The sequence below is a fragment of the Lissotriton vulgaris genome, chromosome 6 (assembly GCF_964263255.1).
Source record: "Lissotriton vulgaris chromosome 6, aLisVul1.2, whole genome shotgun sequence".
Taxonomy (NCBI): Eukaryota; Metazoa; Chordata; class Amphibia; order Caudata; family Salamandridae; genus Lissotriton; species Lissotriton vulgaris.
The window spans coordinates 1,279,477,827-1,279,504,711 of record NC_141694.1 but is presented as its reverse complement, the minus strand read 5'-3'; the positions used below and the strand labels follow the sequence as shown (position 1 = coordinate 1,279,504,711).

General features: G+C 43.2%; 1 protein-coding gene across 2 annotated transcripts in view; it reads right to left on the bottom strand.

Moving 5' to 3' along the window:
* MAP3K5 (mitogen-activated protein kinase kinase kinase 5) overlaps positions 1-26,885 on the bottom strand; it is a 1,016,304-nt gene that overhangs the window by 150,176 nt on the left and 839,243 nt on the right. For both annotated transcript variants that reach the window (XM_086927404.1, XM_086927403.1), the window contains exon 18: positions 23,833-23,938. In XM_086927404.1, the coding sequence (XP_086783530.1) occupies positions 23,833-23,938 (106 nt within the window). The remainder of the gene's footprint in view (positions 1-23,832; positions 23,939-26,885) is intronic.

The window sequence follows — 26,885 nt, the reverse complement described above, 5'->3', positions numbered from 1 at the left end:
GTGTGCTTTTATGGTGTTTTTTATCACCGAATAAAGATTCTTTGAATTGAATTGAATTGAAATGTGTTCTATGTTGAAAAGACTACTACGGAATAAAATTAATCTGTTCTATGCTTCTTTGGTACCCTACATTCTGATCTCAAATGTACCACAATTACGGCTGTAATCAAAATTATAATGTTTGTGATACATTTGTCTGCAAACACGTCCCTTTAAATACATCTTTGAAAGGAAGGAACACTAGGTCAGGAAATAGGCAGTGATACAACTTCTGAAATGCACAAACACTCCTAGAGCAAATTAAGGCTACATTTGTCTTTAACAGACCGACCAAAGAAAACATCAGATGGCACAGTACTTAGGTGATAAAGCTAAAAATCATTTCCAAAGCCGGACACTTGCTTTTTACTCTCCTTCAACCAAATGTAAAACTTGCATAGCGGTTTGAATCCCTTATTTCTTGGTTTCAGAAATGTTTTTGAATGCATAAAGCAAACCCGGAACATTAGCATATCACTCTTTCCTGCTATGTCATGCCTATAAAATAAAATGCAGCCAGGAAACGCTAACCGTGGAGCGACATATATGAAGTACACAGCAAGCAGAAGCATAAAAAGAGGGAAAAGGGCAGCATCCAAAATGTATAATAATTAGGACAGGAGGTGTCATAAATTGAAGACTGTAGGTAACACTTGAATTTTGACTAACATACCATATACTATCTTGAACTCGGAAGGCAATAAGGCAACTGGCATAAGATTGTAAACTGTCTCATTGTACTATGACCCTTTTTCGGTTTGTGTACCAAGATAAAAGGAAAAGTCTCCTATTCTCACCAAAACCAGTTTCTGATACGTGAAACTTGTATATATTTTTTAAATTAAAGATAATTCCAACAACTCTATGTATAGGTCCTGATTAGTGTGTACACTGTTTGTTGCACAACATCCAATGCTGGTTTTAAGAATAAAAGGCCATCCTGGCAGGGGTGCCTGTATGTCACGCCTAAAGCCAATTCTTTCTTTTTGGACGTCATGTATGTAGAACCAATTTGCCTGAGGTCAGCATGCCTCCTAGTTGTTTAAATTATCGACACATAATTATATGCACAGAGTTTTACAGCATATGTTTTTTTTTCAAATGTATACATGAAGGAAACTGACAAGCATTTGCAAAACAATTCATAATTTAGAAGTAGCCAGCTGTTAAACCAGAGGAAAAAGAATTGCTCCCAGCTTGACACAGGACAAAGTGTATATCATTAATATGCCAAGTAAATTATTAAATATCATCAAATTTGATGCTCTCGTTTGCCATTCTACATAATGAAAGGTACAAAAAAATAAAATATCTATGTCCATAATTTAGGGCAGTGGTCCTTAACATTTTGACTTCTGTGGACCCTTCACTTAACACTTACTTAAATCCGGGGACTCGTGCGGATTCATTATTGGAATCAGCATAGCCCTTTAAGCCATTACTAGAAGCTGGAGACTCGGTTTAAGCAATATCAATGATTTGAATGTTAAAACAAAACACAAAATTACAGAAACAAGCATTCATCAAACAAATACACAAATGATTAAATATCTGATCAGATTCAAAATTTTCTTTTTTAAATCAGAACGTTCAGTTTGAAGCTACAGTCTGGGCTTTTCTAAATTCAACTGAGGCCAACTAACCTGTACACTATATTCTGTTTCAAGCATTTGCACTGACCCTACGAATCAATCTGAGAACACCAGCATAATATTTAGCCTCCAATTTCAAATTCTTCACATTTACAGAATGTTTTACATTTTTCAATTTTGCTTCTTTATACCCTTTATTAATCTAATGATATTATTTAACTTTGTAAGTAGGTGTCACGGACCTCGAGGGGTCCCTGGATGACGGGTTAAGATCTGCTGATTTAAGGTATCAAAGGGTCTTCGGCTGAATGATTGTACAATAGGTCTTAAAACCCAACCAGTCTGTTATTATATTATGATTTTAAGGCATAATCCGAACCGCTTGCTTTCATGTAGATATAATGTTAATAAAGTTCCATGTTGTTGTTCAAGGTGAAGGTTCTACTGCCTGTCAGTTTGTTTCTGGCTAGCCAGGGTTGGCCATTCTTCAGTTGAAATTGCCAATAAAAACATTTGCATATATAGATGTGACTTTGTTGACTTCATGACCTTATTTGACAATGAGTTGGCCAGCTGCAAGGTGTCTGCAAACCACAACAATGTTAGGCCAGATTCTCAAGTATGGGGACCAACTGTGGAGGTGGCACTACCTTGGTGTGTTTATTAACCTGGGTCTGTACTGAGGCTTATTTTGAGGTGAAGAGTATCACGTGTTTAAGGCCCAAATGTTTAAATAACACGATTGTCAGACTGGGGAGCAACCACCGTAGAGCAAGTGTGTGTCAAAGTCAGTACCGGCATTCCAGGTTCAAGTTGCATTATTCAGTGCATTTGCTGCCTGTAACTGTCTCTTTTCTTTTGCACAACAGATACTCTAACCTAGACAGCTCAGGGTTTGTACCTTCTGAAAGCCATCTGTTCAGGGGCCGATGTATCGACAGCCTGATGAATGACTTGTGCTGTCCTGTTAGAAGCACCAAGCGGTCCTTAATGCTGAATCTTCCTTGGGGTGAATTTCTCCAACGTTCTATTCCTTTTTGACGCAGCATAGCATTAGACGAGAGGATCTTAGGCATAGTTTGAATGAATGTGCTTAAGCACAGTGCTTCCTGCTTCAGCATTAGTACTTCTCAGCATCAACGGGGTTGTTTTCCTCCTAGTGGTTTCCCAAGTGATATCAAAGAGACATTAATAACAAAGCTCCAGTTGTTTATGATCTAATTTGGAACCCTGTGTTTCGAACCTCCACCAAACCATAGTCATACCACTAAGCCTAAACCCTAAAATATCCCAACCCTAAGCCTACCCCTAATCCTAACCCAAACCATAAACCTACCTATATGCGGAAGTACATGCCGAGCAGTACTTTATTATTTTTGCCCACTTTTCTTCAATAATTTTCTTTACCATTTTTATCTTTCCTTGCTTTTAATTTCCTAATACCGTGTTTGCAGTGGGGGCATCAGGACTACCATTTTCCATTCTACCCACATCATGCATGGTGGCAATCAAGGAGGAGACGCATGTTGTAATGGTGGCTGACAGGCTACCACATTGGTGATGTGAGCAGTTTTAGTTCACATCTACAAAATTACATTGCCTTATACTTGCGTTTTGGATCAACCGTTCTTAAATTCATTTAGATATTTATTTAAATATTTATTTTAACTTATGGTGCATGTGTCCTTGTTATTTTAATTGACTTATTTACTGATTTCTTGTAGCCTCTTTTGGTCTTGCTTAGCTTTAATATTCCAGTATCTTCCTTTGTGTTGGGAGGCTTTACTGATGTCTCAAAATTTTTTTACTGCAGTTGAGGAATAATAACTGCTGCTGGAAACAGTTTGTGAGTAATTCTACTAGTGTTTTGTGGTTGCTCTATGGGGTCTCAGTTTCAGGTTGATGTCTTCTTTAGGATGTCATGATTATGGGGAGGAACTTTCAATCAGATTATATATTATAATGCTTTTCAATGAAAGACACAGAGCACAAGAGAAAACAACTTTGAGGGGTTAGATGGAAGCAGAAAAGTGATACTTTCAAATTGCAAGCCAAATTCAAAGCAGAGGTGCTCTCTTAGTTGCAAAATCAAAGGCAGTTGCTACTGTAGTTGCAATAACAGGTTACTCTGATGTGGGATGACTTTTTGGACTCTATGTTTTAGGATGAGAGTAGGTTATTTCTCAGTTCCTGTCCTCTGTTATTAGTTATTGTGTTCAATTAAAGCAATTACCTCATTCACAGTTTGCCGGATGGCTACTCTATCTCAAATGTGACAGGTATCCTGTTCGACTTATAAGTGCATTATATTCTCTTAATGCGCTTGAAATTACCTTACATTGAGATATAATGCACTTATAATGAGGAGGAGGAAGGTCTACTCATCACGTCTGTGACTGAGTACCCGTAAGTCAAATTCTAAATCAGGCACTTAATGTTTGCATTTGTTGACAAATTTTGAACTCAATTAATTGAGCTAAAATACTGTCAATTGCTTGGGCGTATTTGTGGTTCCTCGCACTTTTAGTACAGTTTAAAGGACAATTATTAAATAATAAACTACTGTGTATAAGAAATACCTTTTACCCGACTACTTTTTTATCTTGGAAATATATTTGCTAATGCTAACATTTCCCGGAGGAAGTGCTTGTCTGCGGTGCTGGCCACTCCACCTCCTGGACCTGGGGTGAGAAAATGAAAACTAGCTTGCTCAGCTGAAAAGATATACATATTTATTACTAATCCTATGTTTCACTCATTCTCATGAGCTCAGTCTAGATACCTACTTGTGAGTTTTTTTATCACGTTTCCATTTAAAACCTATGGTATAAATTTGTGCTTTTCACAGGACACTTGCTACATTAAACAGTGCTTGGGCAAACTCTTGCTGTTTTGCTCTGTGATTCACAGACCATTATTTATTTCTTTTGTCAATAAATCCTTTCAGACTCCCCTATGTCTCTCCACAATTCAATAGTACCTAATGGAGTGTGATATGCTCCAACACGATCTTGCTGAAGAAAAAATTGAAATGACAATTTGGGCAATTTTGCCTTGATAATAGTAAGACAAATTCAAATAAGATTTTATTGTTTTGGTTAATTAAAACCTTTACAAAAAGTAAAAAATGTACAATGACCAATAGTAAAACCATATAATAAAGAAAATCTTGCTAAATATAGGCAGAGAGAGTTCAGCTGAAACATCAAAATAACAGGTTAGGAGACAGTCGTGACAAATAACTGAGCAGGCTTTTGCATGTAATGGTTAGACAGTGTGCAGAGATACACAAACGTCTTGCAAAACGACAGATTTACAGAATACAAACAGGAAAAATCCACCTGAGGCACATATTAAGGGAATATGTAGGTAACAGATAAAAAGTTTGTTGACATGAGTTATAAACAGTGTGCAAAGTATGCAAAACACAGACCAGTTGTAAAACGACAGATCTATAACGGTACTAACCAAATTCATTGATATTAGTACTAGTTTGATCTCTATGGGATGAGCTTTGCCGCATTTGTTATGACGAGGATTGGTACTGGTTCTTAAACAATACACCTGAGAGAAATGACTGCATATTTACAAATCAACATATTTTAGCACATTAGAAATTTAATTTAGAACATATCTGAATACAAGTAAAGTGCATATTTTAGAAATGATTTATGAAATGTGTGAATATCTTTTAGTAGAATAAGTAAATAAAACCAAAACATAATGTAGAGTGGTAGACGTAAAAGATGTTATTAGAAACTCTTTATTGCAAATGTATGTATTTTTACATTTTGCACCAAGCAACTATGATTTAGCCTGTGCAGCGACTAGTCCCAAAGCTTCTTTTCGACCTTTGCTCATAGAAAAGTGTTCTGTGTAACAGCCTAACATTGATGTCATCTTAGAAATGTGCTGAATTTAGTATTATGTTCATTTAGTTCCTCTCACCCCATGTTAGATCATTTCCATTAAGAATAATGAACTTATTGAAACTGGTGATGTACACTTATAGTGTCGCTTTAATATCAACACAATATGTTTTCACATCGGCGGACAGGAAACAATACATGTGTTAAAAGGTCATAATAAGGAGTGTTCTTAGCTAGTTAGATTACCACACCTCTACTTTCCCTCTTACCCATCCGGTAGTCTTGCTGTTGGATGTTATGTGTAATTTAGCTTCAAGTGATTCCACATATTATAGGAAAACCCTGTAATGAATTTTATCAATCAATATTAACAACAATTAGGAATTCTATAGTGTTTTTTATCTATGCTATTTGTATAAATAATCAGCATTGGAGCACTGCGTCATCTGCACTAGGATCACTTATTTTGCTGATTGTTACACTTGATTGGAGTCAAAACATTACAAGATGCAATCTATATCAGTCCTGTGTTTTATCTTCTTTGTAATAAATTTTGGCCCAGTGAATATTCCTTCTAAGACGCATAAGACGGTACCACTTTTGAATGAGTCCCACTGGACAATTGTTATATTAATAAATACTCTCAGATTTTGATTGACATGTAACTACATTTCTTCAACACTCAATACAACATCTCAGTAATGAAGGCAGACAGAAGAAGCATAGCTGCAGTTATCTCGAAGGGTTGACCCTCTTCTATTATTCATTTCACAGCTGTAGTGTACAGAAATTGCCTTTCTCAATCTAGCAGGGGGTTCCCGGGGTTAACGTCTTTTCCTCCTTCGTTCTGTTAAGCAACCATATGAAGGGAGAAAATAGCTCCATAAAATGACTTTTTTTTGTTATTTTTTACAATAATGGAAAGGAGGCAGAGCGCCCTTTGGTCGAGACTCTGATATTGTGCGTGTCTATGTAAAACAAACACTCCTTAACAGTTTTGGAAAGCTCGCACATAGCAAGATTTGATTATAGTTTGACATGAAAATAAATGGAGGCACTGAGATTGCAAGTTCATAAGAAACGTTTTTCAATAACACGCTTTGGCGATCACACAATGATTGAACCCTTTCTGGCTACTGATTTGTCTTCTCTTATAACTAGTCTGAATCATGTCTCATTTTATGGTTTAAATCGTTGAATGTAAATTAAAGTAAATGTTAGTATATCATTTGCTTATGTCGCAGTTAAAATAGTAAAGTCATTAAGATAAGGCGCAGGCATTGGGCAACTTATCTATACTGAAACTGATGTAATAAAAAACAGCGATTGCTATTTGTGAAGGCAATATATGGATACCACACGAGCAGCAGCGAGGCTCCTGCTTTCGTGCTTCATGTAACAATACAGCATGCGTGTACCCCATCTGTTGATAATGCAAATAAATGGAATATAACACTGAACTGAACAGCGGAGTTGCCTGAGAAGCCTATTGGATTACATTTGTACAGGTCACATATTGATTCACAGTGACCACTTCCGCCCAATTTTCTTTCGTGTAAAATCTTTTTTTTTTTTTTTTTACTTCGCGTGCTAAAAGCTGTTCACATTCTACAAAAATATAGCACTGACGGAAAACATGGAGGTGCTCGAGCCACTTAAGGCTCGAGCCAGAGGCCTGCTTCCTACTCGGCACGAGGGTCTCTTGAATACTTGAGCCAATCTTTACTGTGGCATCTACCTGCCACTCAATCTCTACAATTATGCGTCAAGAAATACGAACATAGTTTAAGCATTTGGTCCTAAAAATGAGAAAAAGTGGTGGTCATTTAGTAGAACTGCATAATGTAAATCCAGAAAACCTAAACCAATCATTAGCTTTCCCTGTAGACCAAATTGTTTGCTCTTAGTCCAATATTTTTTTTACAGAGCCTCCTTTTCATTTACCAGTTGAAAGACCAACTTCCAATAAGTGAGTTCAGAGTGTGTACTGCACACCAATAAACTAATGCATTAAGGTGAAATGCTTCTGCATATTAAAAAAATACTCTTTTCCCTTTTCAATTTTAAAGAGATTATCATATTTCACATTATGTTTTTTTGCATTTTACATGCCAAGTTTTTGCAGGGCTCTGCTCGTGCATGAGCTCTTAAAGCCCGGCCATCCCCTTAGCTCAGCTCTTACTGTTAATTTGTTGGCTTGTCCACCCTCGGAAAACTGTAAAATAGCCCCAGCGCTTCAATCACAAAACACAGCCACATTTTCAAGTCAAGAAATCTTACTCAGATAATCAAATATACATAAACTAAATAAATCTCATTCAAAATGTATAAAAACATGTAAAATACAAGATAAAAACAATTCATCACACAAAATAAAGGTCAACCTACGATGTCATGTATAATCACCACAATTTCAACAAGGCCATCTTAATCAGAGAGCATGGTATGAGAAACCCAAACAGCCGATCTGAGAAAAGGGACTACTTATAGACTTGTCTCGACATCTGGCATTTGTGGCGGGAAATTGAAGGCCATCTTGATATCCCTAATATCGCGTTTTTTGATAAGTGGAAGTAAAAAGAGATTTGAGTATCTTAAGTAAAGTTTACTAAAAAGTGCAGAGTACTGCTTGCACTGACCAGAGCTCCCGTCACTGGGGCACGGGCATGTAACAAGGTTCATTTGGAAGCTCAGTGGAAAGCATAATAAGTACTTTAGTGGGCAAGCCCTAAACTGAAACACAAAACCTTTTACCCAACACCCTCTTGCTGTAAAGAGACAGCTGATAGGTGGGTTAGCTGCAACCATATTCAAATTAGCTGCCACAGTTGACTCCCCCCCCCCCCCCCCCCCCATTCTCATTCAGTCAAGTGGAACTGGCTTGCTGCACTCATTTTTCGTTAACATTCACAATATTCTCAGGGTCTGTAAAAGCATGTTGTAAATCAATCTTTCGAAAAACCTGCTCAACACCTGCTAAACATGTAATATGATGTCCCCTTTCACACACAAGACAGTCCCTAATGATATCGCTGGTTAAGGTGGCCACTGCGTTTCTTCATACTGCTAACCACAGTAATGGAGGGTGTTCTCTAATATAATCTTTTATATATGGTAAGCCCAGTTCTTTGCCTGAGATCATATAAGATGATTGTTAGACATTGCATCATTGGCGTGGGTCTCCCTTTCATTTTTAGCAGTTGCCTCCTAGATGCTTAGGGCACTTTGCCACTGCTGTTCAGTGTCAAAGTGCAAGTACTTCCTTTGTAAATTGTTGTTATGGATTAGTGATTCCATGATTGGCTGTTTGATTTACTTGTCAGACCTTAGTACATTGCACTATGTGTGTCCAGCACTGATTGTGCCACCCACAGAAGGAAGCAGCTTGTAAAATGTGGCATAGCCCTGCCATTGCAGAGCCTGTGTGCAGTCTGGGACAGCCATGTTGACTTGGCAAGTGCACACACTTGCCAGTGCACACACTTGTCAGTCCCCAAACCATCACTTTCTGCATGTAAGTCACCCATAGGCATTGTATGTTAAATGTAGGACATGCCCTGATGTGTGTGGCATGTCCCGAGGTTGAAATACTGCAAATTTCGATGTTCACTGTTGTAAGGCTATCTGTTCCCATAGGCCAGAATGGGGAGTTTGTTTATAACATCTTATGAACATAAATGACCCTGGGAACAAGATTTGAAAATACAATTTTGTATGCCTGAACTCAGGATGTTAAAGTGCATATTTTATTGAGGGTGATTTTTACATTCTGTATTTGAAAATACCACTTTTAGAAAATGGGTAGTTTCTTGCCTAACCATCCAGTATGCCTCTGCTAGGTTTGTGTATTGCATGTCTGGCTTTTGGATGACAGGGGCTGGAGAAGGGCTGTGGCTCCAGAAGTCTGATGAGTCAAGGCTGGGCTGAATGGGATGAGTTGCATTTAGAGTAGGGGGAGGAGATTTCCTTTCACCTGCCTGGGCTTAGTCTGCCTTCAACAATGCTGTCTCCACCTCCTGCCAGAAAGCTGCACCAGTGAGGACAGGACTGGTTTTGGCTGGTTACAGACACTATGCCTTCAGAGAACAAAGGATTTGTGTGTATAAAAAGTGGGGCCCAGGCCCCAGACTTTTAGATCACTTCTGGGAAATCAAGAGGAAACCTTTGCCAAGGAGAAGAGCCGGAAAAACTGAGGAATACTGCCCCTGTGCTGTTTGCTGTCTGGGGCTGGCCTGCAGTGGTTACTTGCTGCTGAGGAAAGGAGAAAAAGGACTTTGCTGTTTTGCTTTGTCACCTGCGTCTGTCTCTCTGCATCTTGAACTGCTGTTTCAGCTGCTACAGAAGGAAACTGCAACACTGACGCCGGCGAGCAATGCCGCAACCTGCACCGAAGCCGTGAGGCCTGCTGCTGTACCGTATTGACTCTGAAGCCGACTTCATCCTCGAGGAGCAGATCCTTGACGTGGGTTATTCCATGAGTCCATCGACATCGCGTCATCATAAGGAACAGTGGTTTTGGCGCCATTGTGAGGTCATCTCCCCGATGCAGTAAGGAACCGTTGTCTCGCCTCCCCTGAGCTGCAGTAAGGAACAGAGGCTTCACCTTCCCTGGGGTCGTAAGGAGCCAACGCCGCATAGCGCCTATGAAGCAGCCACTGACACTGTGAACTGTCTTTACTTTCATCAATTCCAAGGTACTGTTCTTTGTGGGTCTGCTCAACTCCGGGCCCAGCGCTGCGCATCTCACGGTCAGCGCTGTACTTTGGGATTCCCACTGGTCACAATGTCGTTATAACGCCAAGTGGAGTTATTTGTTGCTACAAGCTTTATTTTTGTGAATAACCTATTGAGTATCTCTTGATAACTGTACTGTGGATTTTTCTCGTTTGGTCTTGTTTTGGTTTAGATAAAGATTATATTTTTTTCTAAACTGGCGTGGTGTCCATTTGTAGTGTTTTCACTGTATTACTGTGTGTTCACAAATGCTTTACACACTGCGTCTGAGATAAGCCTGTCTGCTCCTACCAAGCCACCGAGGGGGTGAGCAGGGGTTATTTTATGAGTGCATCCTCCTTACCCTGACTAGGAGAATGGCCCCTATTTGGACAAATGTACCTACCTCTGCCAACTAGAGACTCCTATTTCTAACGATGATATAGGGACCAACACCACCTTGCTATATTACCGGTTTTCTTCTATCTGAATAGCATCACATTTGGAAGCATCCCAAATCCCAGCTCCAAATATTACAACAGGAGAGCACGGAGTTTCATAAATATGCAGCAAGGGGCTAAGAGCACCCCCTCCTGGCAGCTGGGGTAGATTACATAATGAGCCAACTGCCCTAGTCAGCTTAGCCCTACTTTGGGAGATGTGAGGCATCCAGAAGCAGCAATGGTGACCCCTAAATAGGAAAAATAGCTGGTGCATCTTAGACTGTTAATACCTACAGATAGGGTTGTTAACTGCTTACTCTTGATATGCTACGATATAGGATTTGGCAACATTTGTTTGTAGATCCAGGGTACACATAAAATCTATAAAGACATACACCAGCAGACTCAGGGTTTTAGGTGTTCGTGCCATCAGCATGGCATCGTCGGCGTAAAGGAGAGAGGGGAGCAACAGCCTTTTGATTCTGGGTACATCTGGAGTAACACTGACTAAAAAAGGGTGACGTTTGTTAATGCATAATATGGAAAAAAAAGGGGCCAAAACACACCCTTGTCTCAGCTCCGTAAAATTCTTTTATCATTGGACACCTTTCCATCCGTACTGATTTCAACTCCGACCTTCATATGTCTGTGCAAATATGCCAAAAGTGCATGAGTGCTTTGTCCATGCCATAAGAGTGAAGGTTTTCCCACAGTTTAGAGTGATTTACACAGTCAAATGCTGAGGTCAGGCCCATGAAGGCCAAGTATATAGGGGAATGTTTAGCAATGGTATATTTTCCAATAAGCAATGACAAATTAAGACATTGCTCAACAGTCCCCACCTGATTTCTAAGCCCATACTGTCAGGGGTACAAAATAGACATATCCTTTAACCACTCTTCTGTCCTGTTGTACAGCACCCTCCCTAAATGGGTAACAGATGTGTCTATTAAGGAAATGGGCCTGTAACACCCTGTGTTGGAGCGATCTCCCTTCTTAACCCTTTCGATGCTGATGACGAGCTCAGCTCGTCATGATGCACAGTTGAGCTGTGCTGATGACGAGCTGAGCTCGTCATGAATACATACTAAGAGCAATTTCCAGCACAGGGGGGGAAAACACCTAGCAGCCAAGGTGTTAAAGATGGGCATAATGATGGAGGTCTTCCAGGAGTACGGTAGTGGGGAATTATAAAGATTGTTAAAAACATTTGTTGACAGAGGTGCCCAAAATTCTGGACTGCCGTGGCCTAATTAAAACAAAATTAAGTTCTGGAGTAGAGCATTAGGAAATTCGTAGCTAATCAGAATGCTTCTTCTGCTGGCTATAACTAAGTTACTGGCCTCCTCAAGAATCATTCTGCAGCTGACTCCACATAGGCAGTCACTGGGAAAACCACTCTACTGCCCGGCTGCAAGCATAGCAGTCTTTTTATTTATTGTTCTACCTTTCTGTGGTTCATTGGGGGTTTCTTTGAGTGAAGCAAAGGGCGGAACAAGGACAGTCATGTATGCCCAGAGCCACTGGAATTGTGCGATTGTGCGGCCTCGTTCTTTCTGCATAGTTATCCATTAGCCGCATTTGCCACATGGTCCATCATCTGATGCATAATGTGCAGATTTTAATAAAACAAAATGTTTCTAAGTTACAAATAACACAGCGACGAGTGTTGGTGCACTGTGGCAGGCCCTTTGCAAAATTGGACTGGTCACCTTTCTTCTGCTTATTGCTGTGCTTGGCTGTTATGCTTGTACTAATATGGTGCAACCAATGCTCAAACTGAGTTAACAAGAGTAAAAGTGACAAAATAATGAAGTAATACTGTTACAAAAAGTGCTGCATTATTTGCCTTTCTTTGCTGCATAATCTACTCAACACTGCCACATAATTTGGCACTCCGCTGCCTCTTAATAAAAGTGGCCCTGTGTATACCATAGCAGCTTCTATGGAGAGGGACTGTGCCCAGGGTTAGAGGAGTCACTTTTCTAAACATTGACGCTGTGGCAATGTGGCGCTCCCTATGACAGGTAGCTCCTGCTCTAAACAGTGCTCCCTCTTATGGGTGGCGAGTGTCAATAGATTTACTGCCCTTACCCAGTGTTTTAAATGTAAAAAGAAAAGTGCCAGTACTCACCAAATTGATTGGGGTGGGTCTTAGGACCTGGTAGGGGCCTTTCTGGGGGCATGGTTGTGTTAACGACATTTAATAATAGCAGCATTTTCTTCGTCAATGTAGAGCACCCTAGTGCCCTTTGGCCATTTTCGGTTCATATATGGAAGGTGTAAATAGCATTTGTAGCAGTCGTATAAAGCGCAAACGAGGGCCGAGGGCATTAAAGCATTTCACATGAGAAGCAGAAGTTTTATATAAAAAAAGGACTTGTATGTTTTTATGGCACGCAAAGATTAAGTGATTTTCTCAGAATCACAGGATCTTGAGCAAACTCTGGGATTACACCTCCCCATGCCATAAAAACAAAAAAAGTATGTTTTCATGCAGAACTTGTGCTTCTCATGTAAAGTGCCTTAATGCCAAGTTTGCACTATATAACATTGCAAAAAAAGTACCAATTACGTACTACACACATGAGTTAAGCTTGGGCGAAGGGTTTAAGGCGCTCTGACAGTCAATTTTGAATGTATTTCATTGCTGCAGCCTTACACTCCAACTGGCTGCACAACAGTTCCAGAGTTCTGAGCTCTAGCTGTAAGGCCACAACTCCTTATTCCTGTCATGCAGGCAGTTAGAGTGTAAGGCTGCATCAGCAACCTAGCTAGCACTGGAATACACTCACCATTGGCAGAGATCATCACAGACACCCTCCATCTGAAAGCAGTGTATTTAGCAGCACCAGCGCTGCACGTACTACCCCAGAGCTTTACCCCAGCCTCCCACTAGGAGTACAGAACTCTCTTGACACAGGAGAAGTTCCGGGTTTTAAGGGGAGACCATTTAGAAGTGCGGGTACTCCGTACTGGTGAGCACCGTTCCTTCTAGGGCGCGCGCGCGCACCTCTACTGACATCCCCGCGCACCGACTCGCTAGAAGCACGAGCACAGGACGTCGCGCGAGAGAGTCGCCGCCGGCCGTTTTGAAGAAGCGAGCGGTGGGAACAGGACTAGTCTAGGTAAGGAGGCGGGGGGGGCTGGTGGCTATGTGGGAGCGCATGGCAGACTGTGGCCTTTTGTTTAAATATTGCTGTTAATCGGAGCCCCTTCACGGGCTCCGATTAACATCAATACTTAAACAAAAAGCCACAGTCTATCCCGCGCTTTACTAACAAAAGCATAGACACTTTCCAAACACAGTGCGTACTTTAGCACACGCTGTGTTTGGAAACTGTCTCTACGCTTTTGTTATTAAAGCGCGGGGCAGACTATGGCTTTTTGTTTAAGCATTGATGTTAATCGGAGCCCATGAAGGGGCTCGGATTAACAGCAATATTTAAACAAAAGGCCACAGTGGGCAGTCAGGAGGGCAGGGCGGGGCCGCAGAGGGCACAGCGGCTGGTTAAATGAGTGGAGCAGAAGGCAAAAGGGGCTTAAAACAAGGAAAAAAACGAGTGGGACAGAGGGCAGAAGGGCACAAAAACGAGTGGGACAGAGGGCAGAAGGGCACAAAAACGAGTGGGACAGAGGGCAGGAGGGCACAAAAACGAATGGGACAGAGGGCAGGAGGGCACAAAAATGAGTGGGGCAGAAGGTCACAAAAACGAGTGGGAAAGATGGCAGAAGGGCACAAAAACTAGTGGAACAGAGGGCAGGAGGGCACAAAAACGAGTGGGACACAGCGCAGGAGGGAACAAAAACGAGTGGGACAGAGGGCAGAAGGGCACAAAAACGAGTGGGACAGAGGGCAGAAGGGCACAAAAACGAGTGGGACAGAGGGCAGAAGGGCCCAAAAACGAGTGGGACAGAGGGCAGAAGGGCCCAAAAACGAGTGGGACAGATGGCAGAAAGGCACAAAAACTAGTGGGACAGAGGGCAGAAGGGCACAAAAATGAGTGGGACAGAGGGCAGAAGGGCACAAAAACGAGTGGGACTGAGGGCAGAAAGGCACAAAAACAAGTGGGACAGAGGGCAGAAGGGCACAAAAACGAGTGGGACAGATCACAGAAAGGTACAAAAACAAGTGGGACAGAGGGCAGCACAAAAACGAGTGGGGCAAGGGGCAGAAGGGCACAAAAACGAGTGGGTCAGATGGCAGAAGGGCACAAAAACGAGTGGAACAGAGGGCAGAAGGGCACAAAAACGAGTGGGACAGATGGCAGAAAGGCACAAAAAGAGTGGGACAGAGGGCAGAATGGCCCAAAAACGAGTGGGACAGATGGCAGAAAGGCACAAAAAAGAGTGGCACAGAGGGCAGACGGGCACAAAAAACTAATGGCACAGTGGCAAAATACAGAATACAAAAATATAGGGGCAGCTAAGAACAGAAGGCAGAACGGGCAGAGAGGCACGGGGCAGCGAGGGGAACAGAAGGGAAAACTGGGCGGAGACACGGGCAGCGAGGGGTAGAGAAGCAAAGACCAGGCAGAGAGAGCACAGGGACAGCGAGGGGAACAGAGGGAAGAAAAAGGGGCACGTACAGGCAGCGGGGAAGACAGACAACAGCCGTCAGAGACACAACAATGAAAATACAGGCAATACAATAAATTTGCAAACTGCCTTTAAGACCGTTATTTTGGCTCTGTATGTGTGAAAAAGCACCATCTTTTCACTTTGTAAAGTAAACGTTTTGAGTGCCATTTGGTGCCGCAGACACGCACGGTTTGCCTCCTGGCGCACATAGCCATGGTTGCAGCACACAGAGACCCTCCACTGCCGCACACAGAGGAAAAAAATTAGAAGGAACATTGCTGGTGCGTACCAGTCTATTTAAAGCACGGCCATTATTTGCAGGGCAATAACTGCTGTTAATTATTCCCATTATGTGCCCTAGCCTGCATAATTGTGGCCAATAATGTAGCAAGGATGCCAAGGGCCCTGGCCCAAGCAAGGAGAATGGCCCTTTTGACTGATCTGCTGTTGGGCTAGTAAAATACAGTAATTTACAGGGTTCAATTGGCCCCTCAAAACTCTGGGCCCTGGTGCCATTGCACCTACTGCACTAATGGCAGCTATGAAACAGATTATAGTAATTAACAGCCCCAAAATTGTCAGCTGAACCTTATTTTTGATCTCTTAATTAACAAAACCACAAAAGAAAACATCAGGTGACATACATTGCTTCACATTTGTCGTATATACTTTTCCGTACCACAAGATAATACATACAGAATAACATTTGGGATTCACGGGGATTGCTGCGCTACCGCTTCATGCCAAACAACTGGAGGAGCACAAATCACCACGATACCTATTCCAGGCTCCCCAAACCTTCCCCCACTTCGCTGGACAGCCCCATGCAGCATAGACTGATCTCTCCCTATACATGCACCAATCCAGGTCTTCCGTCCATTTCACGACGTGGGGCAGTTGGCTAGCACCCCACAACTGGGCGATGTTACGCTTGGCAATCATACACGCCAGAGTCACAAACTGTCTCCAATTCATACTCAGATCCGTGGGCTCCCAGACATTCAAAACACACCTTCGGGCCTCTATTGTCATCTCCACCCCCAGCACCTCTCACATCTTACCATGATTTTTACTCCAATAATCCTGTATCGCTGCAAAATGCCAGAGAATATGCATGAAGGTTCCAAGCTCTCCGCACCCCCTCCGACACTCTCCGCCCTCCGCCCGCCCCATGTGCACTAGCTGGGGCCCCGTAACATATGACCTATGTAGGATCTTTAACTGGACTTGCCGGAGTCGCATCTGAATAGCCACTACCTTTGGAGAGGAGACTGCCTCCCTCCAGTCTTCATCATCAAATTCCAATCCGTTTGCTCCCCATTGTGCCCTAATAGGTACCAGCGGGTCCTCCATGTTATTGATAAGCTTTTTATATATTAAGGAAATGTTTTTTTCCGGGAGATGACCGTCTAACACTCTATCTTCCAGGGGGGAGGCATCTGGGAGCGCAGTGCCTCTGGGAATGTAGGTGAGCAAGGCATGCCAGACTTGGAGGTAGCAATAATGCTCACTCTCTCGTAGTTGGTACTTTACTTGGAGGGCACCAAATGTGAGGATTGTATCCTTTCCCCATATATCCTTGATCTGCGAAATCCCAATGAGATCCCATTTTTCAAATCCCTTTGTTTTCCACAGGCTGCCCAGCTTCTCCGAGTTCCATAGTGGGGTGGCGAGTGTCAGCTTTCCATCCCATTTAAAATGTCGATTAGCTGCGTGCCACACAGACACTGCATGAGCAGACGGTCCAACGAGGGGAAATCGACCGGCTCTGGCATATAGCGCCCTAGTGAAGTCGCCCCCGGTACCAGCCCGCGGTCCATTGCATACCTGGGGTCTCCGGGAGGTGCATAGATAGTGTGATTCACTGCCGCTAGCTGGGAAGCCCAATAATACTTCCGCAGATCTGGCAAGCCAATTCCACCATCATACCAGGGAAGAGAACGTTTGGTGAAGGTAATGCGCGGCTTGCCCTCCCAAAGAAGCTGTCTTTGAAGGGCCTCGATTTCCCTAAAGTAAGACGATGGCACCTGGTCCATTGCCTTCTCAAGCGCATACAAGAATCAGGGGAGGGCCATCATCTTGAAGAGCACCACCCTGCCCAAAAGAGAGAGCGATAACGCCTTCCATCTCGCCACATCCCTCCTAAGCCGGACCAGTTGGGGGGGGGTCCAAGTTATTTACATATCGCAACCTCGGGTCCAATGTCACATAGACTCTGAGGTATTGGAACCCCACCGGCTCAATCTGTATCGGGCAGGAACTCGGGAGCACTGGGGAATTTCCCCTGAGGACAAAGAGCACTGACTTCGACCAGTTAATCGCGAAACCAGAGTATCTCCCAAACATAGGAAGCACTTCAAGGAAACAGATCAGAGATTCCCTAGGAATGGTGAGGTATAACAGGATGTCATTGTCGTAAAGCGAAATTTTGTCCTCCCACTCCAGTGTCCAACGCAGCCCTCTGATCAACCGGTCCCATCGGACCCACGCCGCCAGCAGCTAAAGTGCCAGGGCAAATATAAGTGGGGACAGGGGACACCACTCTCTCGTGCCTCTGCCCAGAGGAAAGTCAGCGGATTTCCGGTTATTCACCACGACTCTGGTAAGGGGATCTGCGTACAAAAGACGGACCCAGTTGATGAATTCAGGGCCGAAGCCCATCTTCCCCAAAACTGCGAATAGGTGGGGCCACTCGACCCTGTCAAAGGCCATAGTGGCACCCAGGGACACCAGCACCGCCGGTTCCGGTATCTGTGGGGCACCAGCCAATATCCCGTGCAACCCCCGCAGGTTAAGGGCCGTGTTTCGACGCAGCATAAAGACAGACTGATCTGGGTGAATCAGGGTGGTAATGACTTTGGCCGATCTTGTCGCCAGGAGCTTCGCTAGAATTTTAGGCTCAGCATTCAGCAGCGAAATGGGTCTGTAGGAGGAGCATTGCATCTTGGGCTTCCCTGCTTTATGGATAACGATGATATTGGCTACCCGCTGATCGTAGGGGAGCTGACCCTCCTCTTTGCTCTCAACAAACATAGCACAAAGAAACGGAGCCAGCCTATTTACACTCAGTTTATTCAGTTCTACAGGGATCCCGTTTGGGCCGGAGGCCTTCATGGAATGCACTCTCCTAACGGCCTGCTCCACTTCATCATTTGTAAGAGGGGAGTTTAGTTATTTCTGATCGTTCTCCGATAATCGGGCCTACGAATATCGTGTATCATGGCTGCATTTTCTGCCTCAGTGAATTCCTCCGTGGAGGTATACACTTCACCGTAGTATTCAGAGAATTTGTTCGCTATAAGTTGCGGGTAAGTTATTTTTTCGGAGTCACCTTTCTGTAACACCGACACTAGCCTTGACGCCCACTTTCCCTTCTCCAGCCACGCTATCAGTTTACCTGCTCGCTCCCCATGTTCGTTTATCCTGCTCTGAGTGCACGCGTGTTGTGATTTGGCCCTACCTCTAGCTAAATTCCTGTATTCATCCTGAAGGAGCCTCAACCGGTGTGTACCCTCGGGGGTCACATCCCTGGATACCTCAGCCTCCATCTTGGTTACCTCCGCTTCCACTAGTCTACTTCTGCCCGATTTTTCCTTTTTTCCCCCAAGATTAATGATAAAGCCTCCCCTCGAATAACCATCTTGTAAGCCTCCCACAGGGTCAGAGCCGATTCAATGGAGTATGCATTCTCTTGAAAGTACCTCTCTGTGCTTGTGACTATTTCTTTCTTGGTGGGGAGTTCTCTTAGGTGCCAAGCATTTACAGGGGCTATTCTTCCTACGTCATGTTGGTCAATCTCTACCTGGAGCCAAATTGGTGAGTGATCAGAGATTCCCCTACCCAAGTGCCGCGCTTCTTGGACCGTTGCTGCCCGAGCCGCCGGTACCAGTACATAATCTATTCTGGATAGGGTGTGGTGAGCAGCAGCCACATGTGTGTGGTGTATTTCGGCTAGGTTCCTCAGTCTCCAACCATCAATGAGCCCCGTTATTTCTAAGAAATCGGGGAGCAACCTCTGGGACGGCCTCAAAGTTCGGGCTGGGTGTCTATCTCACCATCTTTCACCGCATTAAAGTACCCGCCCATCACCAATAAGCCCATGGGCAGAGTAAGGAAAATTGCACCCAGGACCCGAAAAGTGTCAGTTTGCAGGCCCGGTGGAACATAAACAGACATAAAAGTGACGGTTCTTCCCTCCCACAGTCCCGATATGCCGATATACCTGCCTCTATGGTCAGCCCATGTGGCCTGGATGGATAGGGGAAAAGAGTTTTTCACTAGGATACCTGTCCCCCAGATCCGGTGGTGAATCCAGAATGAGCAACCAGCTTGTATCCCCCCTTGTGTAAAGCCATGCAACGATTACTGACAAGATGTGTCTCTTGCAGCAAAACTACATCTGGGGAATGACGCCTAACCACCAGCCGGAGCCCAGGCCAGCCACGTCCCCAATCTTTCTGACAGGGACCACCAGCCCCCGCCGATTGCCAGAGCCCCGCACCTCCTCCGGCCGAGCAGCCCCAGGGCCGCCTCAAGAAAGTCCTCTCCTCTCTTCACAGGGGCTCACAATCATCTCCGCTCACAATGGCCGCAGTTCTCGGCCGAGCGCTACGATCCGATTCCTCTGCCGCTCCCCAGCCAGGGCGCGCCATTCGCGTCGGCTCCCAGCCGGACCCGGGCCAGCCACGTCTCAGGCACTTCGATAGGGCGCCTCTCAGATAATCACCAGCCGCCGCCGGTCGCCAGAGCCCCGCTTCACCGCTGGCCGTCCACTGGGCAGTTTCAGGGCTGGACCGGCGACTTTTGGTTTCCAGCCCCCGGTGTTTATCGCCTCCACCTCAGGCTCAGCGTATACTTCAGTCCCCAGTCTGGGTGAGTGGGAGGCCGCCTTTCCTCCAACGACGTAGTTCAGTCCCTGGACGCCGCCGATGACCCGGGAACACCGCGACGTGGGTCGCTTCTTTTCTGCTACAAAGCTGTGGGGCACAATTGCAGGATTTCAGGCAGGATACTAGAGCGTGGGAAAAGGGTCGACATAGCTAAGCACTCTCGCGGCCATCTTGGGCCAGCGCGTGGCTCCTCCGCTCCTGAACCTTAATTTTAATGAAGGATTGGCTACAGGTACTACAGCTTGTTAAGCAATAAAGCAAGCCATAAGTGGCTTAGCCCCTCAATGTCTGTCAGAAGATGTTCCCTATCTCCCGGCAGAGGATGTCACTGTTGATCCATATTTTTATCTTAATGTGAGCATATATTTATTGCAACACCTCCCAAGTAAAGGAGTCCCTCAGGCTTCCTAAACAAAGGCCTGTGCTTTGCTGTCTATAGGATGTACAGAACAGGGAATGAATAATCAGTCAAACCCCTCAATATCCCTATGACAGTCAGTAGATCAGTGTGTAATAAATCATTTGCTTCTTCTGTAAGAAAATTAACACAGCTGACATTATACCTTTCTTATACAGCTTTATACTTTATATTTTTACCTTCAATGAAATAAACCCCAAACTTTTCAAGAAACCATTTAAACTCGGCTCTTTTCATCTAGCCATCAACTGAAATAATAATGTGTTCCTAACTCATGGTATGCATATACTCCCCACGCGAAAACTAGTCACTTTGGATTAAAAGGGTGAACACAAGATTTACTGTAAGAAGTTAGCGCACTGGAAAAGGAAACCCAGTTTATGCGATTAGGCGGAGTCTAACTTGAAAGAAAATCTAATCGAAATAGGTTCACGAAATTTACTGCATGGGGAAACCAGATCTTTGTCAAAAACTCTGAAAGACATTTAATAAAACAACAACACCAATTTGGATGAGAAAGCTCTCCCAGAAGAACTACAAGCATAAACAGGGTTCACACATCAATAGAAGAAGAGGGTAAATCATTTCTGCGTCCACTGAAGAAAATCCATTAAGAGGTTTATCAATTTAATAAAGCTGTGGTAAAGAGTGCCATGGTACACAAAGGTAATAGGAACGGCTGATTTACAAAGATGCGTGGTAAAGAAGCCTGGTGGACTAGACTCAAGGGTCTGTAGCTCCTGTGCTACTGCAAGAGCTCCTGAAACATGACAATCAAAAAGAAAAAACAATCCTTTGTTGGGTGTTGCCTGTCAGCCTTTTGGTCTTGTCAGGGCTGGTTTTATTTTGTCGTGCTTTTTGGAAAATTTTATAGTTCGAGAAGATCCCGCTCCTTATCAATCTGAAAAAAATTATTTAATCAAAAAAAAAAAAAACGCTTGTCTCAAAAAGCACAAATTGACGTTGTAGTCCCGGGCCCTTAAGGGAATGAATAAGTATGTAGATAAAGTCCTTGCTAAAGGGAAGCATGCCGTTACTCAGATGCAAATGCCCCTGCAGGCTGTACAGGGAGGGACATAAATATGAATGATACAATAAAAGAACAATAAATAAAGAGGCGGGCTGAAAGACACTATAATTATATTACACATATACATTTTGCAAAATCCAAAAGTCATGGCTAACACCAGGCGTAGAGTGTACGTTCTATAAAGTAAGATGGCGACTGACATGTTCCTTTCGCAAAAAGAAGGAAAGGCCTGGGTGACTTCTGAAATATTGCAAGGGGAAGCGACCTTGAAGAGCTGCTAGAGGCAGGGTGGAATGTCATCCATATCTGACGTGCAGAGGCATTGCAGCAGGTGTGGTAGCCACATTTTGCAGAGGCGCCAAGGTCAGGATCACGGATGTTAGTAAAACTCTGGAGTTACCAGCCTAACTCTAGGATCCAAAGGGCAGCTGACACCCTTGCACGGAAGCAGTGGAAATCCAGATGCAAAGGTGAAGAAATAAATGAGGGGGCATTTTCTGGTTACCATTGCATGGGTGAGTGTACATGAGAGAGCTTGTTTGAAGTACAAAACTGTGATATAAAGCACCACCAGAAGCAACAGACGACCCTGGAGAAGAGGATCCATTGAAAATGGCCACACAGTGCTTGGAAATACCTTATCCATGAAGTAAGGTACAATACATACCAGCCAACACAATGAGTCAACAGAGGCCCGACAACGACACTCTGCGCGTCTTGACACATTGCCTTCATCTTAGAGAAGCTCAACGACAATGCAGTGTCCCGATTGTTTGCAAAAGGTCGACGCATCCTGCCCTCAGCGTCAATACTTTGCTCCATCCAAGGTACTTTTTCAGCGGGCCCTGCATAGGTCCCGGAAGCGGCCTCACTTCCATCGCGGTTGGCCGAAACCTTCGATTTGCACCGGTTACTCGCAACCTCAAGTAACCTTTTGACTGCTAGTGACTTCTAAGCACAGTTTTTGCATTTGATCATTAAAATTCATATCTCGACTTCTAATGATTTGATTTTTATCATTTTAGTCCTGCTTTACTCAGATAAATAGTCTCTATATTTTTAAGTGTCTGTGTGTCAGTGTATGCGTCAAATACTTTACACATTGCCTCTTTGGATTAGCTTGCCTGCTCTGTGTCAAGCAACCAGAGGGTGAGCACAGATTATCTTTTAGTGTGTATCAGGCTTGCCCTGACTAGAGTGGTGGTTCCTGCCTGGCCGCAAACTTCAGCCAACCAGGAATCCCATTTCTAACACCTTTCCTGCCTGTAGCCAAGAAAATCCGGAAGGTTGCTAAGGGGAGGATATAGGACCTGCAAGTAACTGAATTTGTTCATACACTTTGTAGCCGGTTATTTTCAGTGTACTTCTCAACTTGGTGACATATTGTAATTTTCTGATTCTTAAGGTATTGGACCTTAAAAAACGTTCCCTAATGTGCAGACTCCAGCTCTTAAGAGAGCGCCAAAGTCTCAGCGAACAAACTACCTGATGGAAATAACTAAGGCAGCAAGAAAACACTAAGATGACGAGATAGAGGGGATGAGATCCTGGCAGCACCTATAATATTTGAACTGCAATCTTAGTGCAGAGGTAAAAGTAATGCCCTGTTTAATTATACTCCTGCTCAAAAAGCTATAACAAAAATATTCTCAACAATTTGATACTGTGAAATAGGAGTTCACAGTACACTTCTTGTCTATCTTGGTTGAAGGAAAAATGGGAAGTGTCGACTGAGACATGTAGGTGATGAACAGCAGGCAAATCAGTACATATGCATGTGCCTTAGAAATCACCACAGGTAGCTCTACAGCACATTTCTGAGATTGCCTTCAAAATGACCCTGTTCCTGTTCCTGCTCCTGCTCAATGTCAAAGGGGAGCTAAAAAGCTAAACTAACACAAAATATAGGAAGCAGTGGAGTATTTAACAATGCGCTTGTTTTCCTTTAAGGGTAGCAGGAGCAGTTTGCATTGTCCTGTTAACAACATAGAAAAAGAACTAAACTGCATATTCAGCTTGTGTAACCTGGATGGGTGTACAGGTGAAATATTTTGAGGGTTGAATGTCAGGCCATTCATTTTTTTCCTGTGTATTAACCCCTCGTTTAGCCCCAGAGATCGAGGTGGACAACCGCACTATGAATAAAAGAACAATTGATATATTCATGAACACATCATATGCAGATATGCATTTATAAAAGCGTATTTTATGCACGCAAAGGTCACTTAGAGGTTCATTCGGGTATTGTAAGAACATACCTGTGAAGGTTTCAGTGCATGGGTTGATTCCGGCAAGTCTCTTAGAAGTCCCGAAATCCGAGATCTTCAGTACTCCACTATATGTATTTATTAATACATTATCCCCCTGAAGAAAAAAGTTTTTTTAAATATCACATTTTAAGTGAAAGTAGGCAAATTATCATATAAAACGAATACATGTTGTTTGAGTACAAATTAACACAAAGGCAAACTCACTTATTCAGACAACGCCATTACTTTAATGCACTCCACGATGGGGAGGAAGAACAAAGGTGACAACATTTTTGTGTATGAATTACTTTTGAAGTCAAAGGGCTGCTTTAATATTAGCTTGTCTATAAACACTAAATTGAAATCAGTATTTTCTGACTAAGGTATTTTCTTCCAAAAGCACTGCAAGAAACAGTTATTTTCAGTTAGGTTAATCTTGGTGTTCTATATTGCTGAGCAATGCTCTAGGCACAGTTAGCTCCATGGGAATGTTCTTTAAATCCAAAAACACAAAATTGGTCACGAGAAGCCATTCAAATTCGAAAAATTGTGTTTTATCTTTATTTGTAAACAGGGTGAATGGTTCTATTGCCTATTTTTGTTATCATAATGCCATCAAACAAACGATTTCATAAGCAATATGTGGCAGGTAAAAGCCTGTTGCCTTCTAAGCATGCAGTTTATCTAACAGACATTTCAGGACTCGTTAGGTCTGATATTAGCCAAGACACTTTGATTTTACTAAAATTATATGTATAATGTACTTTTGGCCACCTCTCTTCATCCTTTGGTCTGTTATTGTGTCATTCACGTTTGGATTCCGCCCACTACAGCATACAGTACTGGGCAATTTGTCAGACTACTCAGCCACTGGCTAACTTCACTTTGAGGGACTGTATTCAGCCCTTTCACAGGGAGCAAATCCACATACAAGGAAATTCCCTTCAGTGCAAGTGTTTATGTTTTTACTTTATTACTTTAGTGTTGTTTTTTTGTTTGTAGAGCCTGATGTGATAGCAGGATAATATCTATCAGATGTAAGCACAGGGCACAGCTCAGCTTTATCAATTCCCGTCTCCTGTCAAGGCTGTTGTAAATTCCTTTTGAGGTGGCCTTTGTTTATCTGATACCTTGTTTTTCCACACCACACGAGCAGCTCACATGAACTCTTAACACAAGCTCATGAGGTTTCTCTATGATTACACCCATGTTCGTCTGTCATTCCTTCTTTAGTTGTTTTTCTTTCCTCTTTAATTCTTTCCTTTTTTCTTATTTCTTTATTACCTCATTCTTTTCTCAATCTTTCCTTCATTCCTTCTTTGATTCACAGTGGCGGCTTCTCCAAGTGGGCGGAGGAGCATTGCCCCACTGCTTTCTTGCAGTGCGAGAAGCAGAAACATAAAATGGTATTATAAATACCATTTTACGTTTCTGTTTCTCGCACTGTGAGAAAGCAGAAGTGTTTGGTTGGGGGCGGGTAGGTGGGCGGTCCTACTCGAGGGTAGGGGAGGAGTGGCTAGCCCAATGTGCAGGCCCTTACTCTTTGGTCGGCCCTCTGGGGCTGACCAAACCAGTCATGCGCACTCTCCCTTTTCACCATGTAGGCTGCATGGTTAGAAAAGAAGAAAACATGATAATTCAAAGGAAGAAAAAAAGGAACTTACAACACAGTCAAAAAGAGAATCTGTTGTGGCAAAACGTTTCATTGGGTAGCTCTTGAAGACAATTACATGTCAGTCAATCTTCCAAATCTAGCCACACCATGCACACTCTTAACAGTGATAGAAGAAAATCCTAATCGGTGAATGATCCTACAGTCTAAATAGCAACTTTTATGTGCACGTAAAAATGGAAATCAGACAAAATTTTAAAGTAAGGCATACATTTTTTTTTAGATCCAATAAGGTCGTCCCGAGAAGGACTTTTCGTGCTGTGGAGAAACAGATAAACAAAGAATGACAGTCAGTGACAGATAGCTCACTAGCCTTCCCTGATGACAAGCACTGCTTTTATTTTCCAGTTAAATGAAAGCTGCCAGTTGCACAGCAAAAGAACAGAGTGCGACAGTGCAAACACGTAAAATTATATTTCTTGGCAATCAGGGTTCGCTCTATATCCAGAATGAACCCAAATGGGTGGCATATTTCCAAGTGAAAGGTAGCATGCACAAAGCTTGTTACAGCATGCTACACAGAGCCAGAATTAGAAGGAACAGCCTTCTACCTCCAGCAGAAACAGACACTCCTGACCAGCATCACCACCACGGGCTTTGTGTTGATTGTCTTATTCAACGTTTGTTCTCAAACCAATTGTGGAACAAGGCCTGAATGTTTGAACCATAATGAGTTTGAACCATAGTGAGTCTGTACCCTAGTATTACTAAAAGTTTGTCTAAATGGCTCTACAAAACATGTAGGCCACAACACTTAGAAGCCTACAAAGAACCCCGTGCAGTGGAGGAAAGCAGTGAAGGCCAATTATTACTTGTCTGGCCAATTCTCCTGTTTTTGTTGGCACCAAACCTCAATCCTCATTATCCATCATTGCCCTCCTGGCTATGAGATGCCCAGGAGGTCCCCGAGCATGAAATGCTGTGATTGTGAATTAGCCTCCAGTATTGCAAACGCTCTTACGTTCACTGCCATGATGCCATGGGTGCCTTAGCAAAAATATTTACTCACACCCGAAAAACAATCTGCCCACTGAAAAAACAGGACACAGCTCCAGGTGTAGCAGGAAACTGGAAATAGGGGGAGGTTAAGGTGCAAGCCCAGTCATGAGCCAGCCAGTATTATCATCCTTGCAGTTCTTGATAAACATGGGATGTGACTCAAAAAGGCATTGACTGTGAAAAATTGTGGAACAGCTGACTTTTTATAAAGCTATTAATATAGTCATTTTAGTCCACAACCAACAAACATGTTCTAGAACGTAAACCTGAAAATATCCTTAATGTACGAAACATCAACATTCTGTGACTTTGAAACGCATGTAATACACACCCAAAACAGGACACCTAGGATGCTGATCCTATGGCAGTTAACCCCAGTAAATGTGTTAAC